Source organism: Corylus avellana, chromosome ca2 (assembly GCF_901000735.1).
Source record: "Corylus avellana chromosome ca2, CavTom2PMs-1.0".
NCBI classification, from domain to species: Eukaryota; Viridiplantae; Streptophyta; class Magnoliopsida; order Fagales; family Betulaceae; genus Corylus; species Corylus avellana.
Window position 1 is genome coordinate 2325210 of NC_081542.1, and position 3381 is coordinate 2328590.

General features: G+C 30.8%; 1 protein-coding gene across 1 annotated transcript in view; it reads left to right on the forward strand.

The window, feature by feature from the left end:
- Positions 1 to 2303: 2303 nt before the first annotated feature.
- The window catches only part of LOC132168730 (probable ubiquitin-conjugating enzyme E2 16), a 4238-nt gene continuing 3160 nt past the window's right edge, over positions 2304 to 3381 (forward strand). The window contains exons 1-4 of the mRNA XM_059579756.1: positions 2304 to 2425; positions 2572 to 2675; positions 3085 to 3187; positions 3306 to 3369. Coding sequence (XP_059435739.1) covers positions 2396 to 2425; positions 2572 to 2675; positions 3085 to 3187; positions 3306 to 3369 — 301 coding nt within the window. The 5' untranslated portion in view covers positions 2304 to 2395. The remainder of the gene's footprint in view (positions 2426 to 2571; positions 2676 to 3084; positions 3188 to 3305; positions 3370 to 3381) is intronic.

Below are 3381 nucleotides of genomic sequence, written 5' to 3' on the forward strand. Positions count from 1 at the left end.
CTGTTTTCTCAACATATTTATACAACAAGAGAATAATAAAAGTTTGTAAAATGTTTTGAGTTGTTTATTAATGTATTTGTCTTCCAAACAAAATACAAAAGATATAAAATAAAGACATTAACAAGCGTCCGTCCTAGTGGAAGTCCTTACCTTGAAGGTAGGTTTTCCAATGGACAAATTGGTAGGGAACATTTCCATATTAGTCAAGGGTGGAATATGCTAATCCTATTTTGCCATGGCCCAAGAATTTGAAGTTGATTGAGAATAAAATTAAAGTAAAAGGGAGGGCAAATACATGCCTAGAAAGATGCCAAGAAAGCAAAAAGTTACTACAAGACATTGGTTTTCTTTCTTTATTGCTTTGGTGCTGGATAAGAAGGAACTTGGAACATAAACCACTCTCATACAAAGCAGATTGTTGCCACCCCCTATTAAAATCTACAACCTATGCTGCCTGCCGAGTTTGACTGGTCTTTTGTTTGGGCATAGATTTGAGTACAAAAGTCTATGTTCTTTTGAAGTCTCTTACAATTTACCTGAAAAAGTCATACAACTTTACTAAAATTTTTTCTTTGGCCTTTAGACCATTCACACTTGGCTAGTAAAATATTATTTTGGTTAGCAAAAATGTAAATTTGGGTGAAAATATAATCGGATTTGGCTAGTTGCTTTAACCTAAAAATTGGTGAGCTGATTTAGTGCTTGTCAAACATTTAAAAAACAAATATTTGACTTGCGAGGTAAGATATATACATAACTTTAAAATGTAGCTATTTTTAGAAAAGTAAAAATATTTAAGTGAAATAGTAAAAGTTGATAACTAAAATGGAGTGTAAAGTACATTTGGAACAATGAATAGAATAAGACGATTGTTTTTAACTAAAATTGGTGAATTGGATGTGAATGCCCAGTTACTAAGTTAATTAGAGCAAGGGAGGATTAATGGTTATAGCAATAAAGATGTCGGGAAAAAAGAGAGAATAATCTTAGTATTTTTTTATATAAGCAATAAGAATAATAGTAGTAGTACAAGATGATGATTCCTTATTATTAGGTAGCTCAAATTTACTTAAAAGAGACTGTGAAATTCACTTATTTCAAACAATTTAAGATGGGAGATTTACTTACCCAAAACAAGAAGCCTTACACACCCCACTTTGATGGGCCTAAAAGTACATTTAACAATAAAAAAAAAGTATGTTTAAAGAAAAAATGAATTGTTTGAAAAAAAAAAATTAAAAGCGCTTTTAACTTTTAAGGGTCCAAAATGTTGGCCTGTTTGAAATTGCATTTGATGGGCCTAAAAGTACTTTTAATACTTAAAAAAAGTTTGTTTAAAGAAAAAAGTATTTATTTGATAAAAAAAAAATTAAAAGCGCTTTTAAGGGTCCAAAAAACCTAAAAATAGCTAAAACGCACTTTTAGCAAAAATTTAAAAATAAAGTTTTTGCTAAAAAATACTTTTTGACTTAAAAAGCTCTATTTTGACTTAAAATCTATCTTTTTCAAATGCAGAAATGAAGAATATTTTAACTTTATGCATGTATAACAGAAAAGAGTTAAAAGTTACATTTAATTGCGCGCAGAATGTGGCAACACAAATTTGGAAAATATTAAAATTCAAATGTCTGCTTGGTGATTTATTTATTTTTTGGTTTATATGATAAAATAAACTCATAAATTTTCATAAATCCTACATTCATGGATATTAATTCCTCTTTATTTGTTCTTGAAATAGACAAAACTCAATTGACAAATCTAGTATATACAGTGCTATATTATTTGAAAATCTAGTGTTTAAGTCTTAAAGTTTATGAAAATTAAATATTTATTATCAACGTGTCAATTTCAAAAGTATATAAAGATGATTTTTATTATTATTATTATGTAATGTTATATACTACACCCTCATAGTATAAAAATTATGTAATGTTAATTTTGTTTGAAAGAAGTAAAATTAATGATAAAAAGATGGTAAGTAATTATTATAAAAATCAAATTTCATATCAAATATTCAATTTCAAAAGAGTAATGCTACACTTCACATTATATTTATGACAATAATTTCATACTAATAAAAAAAAAAAACCTGTAACGTATTTACATAATTTTTTATATCAGTTACTTAAAACATGTTTTACATTCATTTGAAGAGGAAAAACTACCAACGAAACAAGAAAAACACAAAACAACGTCGTTTTAGGGTTACTGCCTTGTCAGCACCAAAAGGTGCCTTGGTAAGATAAGACGTGAAACAAATAAATAATTTTAATATAGGGTGGGGAACACAAATGGGCCACACAAACCGTCGCTGGTCCTCTTTGTCCATTTCGTCAAACTCCATAATCTCTCTCTCTCTATCTCTCAAACTCTCCGCCATTGTAGAGAGAAAACCATGACCAGCTCCTCCGCCTCCACGCGCAAGGTTTTGCCCTAATTTTATAACTTCATACAATCGCTTCACAAAATATATACAATAAAGCCAATCATAATTCGTTTTTATATGTGTTATTCAAATCCTTCTTTTTGATATTGGATTGTGGTTCGGATTTTGAATTTTGGTGTTCTCAGGCTCTGAGTAAGATTGCTTGCAATCGCCTCCAGAAGGAGCTCGTCGAGTGGCAGGTCAATCCTCCTGCGGGTTTCAGACACAAAGTCACCGATAACCTCCAAAGGTAATTCTTACTTTCTTTTTTGTTTGCTTGTTTGGGTTCTTTAGGGTTTTATATGTTAATCAATTCAATTTTTATTCCCTGTTTGGATACTGAGAAAGCATAGGGAAAAATTGTAGACAATAAAGTTTCGAATCTTTGGGCTTTGAGCGTGTTTTTTGTTCCTAGAAATGATTGACTGGCCTTAACTCAGGAAAATAGTGATGTTAGTGTCGGGTTAGTGGACATGTGTATGTGCGTGTATGCATATGTTGTTTTTGATGTTTTAAATGATTGTAATTGAGGGTGCAAAATCTGGTTTTGATGCCTTTTCGTGTACTTTTTCTCTGATTTTGATGTATTTCTACATTTTACTGCTTTAGTTAGTATATTGAAATTGATTTGTTATTTTTCGGGAATTTTGGATCCAAAGGTGGGTTATTGAAGTCAATGGAGCTCCAGGAACCCTCTACTCAAATGAAACTTATCAACTTCAGGTCGACTTTCCTGAGCATTACCCAATGGAAGCCCCACAGGTCTGCATAAAGTTGTTTAATTTTGTAATATGTACTCAATCTCGTGTAGAGTTAAATTAGTGTTTTTTGGTGATTATGTCCTGTTGTTTACTTTTGATTCTGGTTGTGGGTTTAACAGGTTATATTTCTGCATCCTGCTCCACTGCATCCTCATATCTATAGCAATGGCCATATTTGTTTAGGTAATCTTGTTG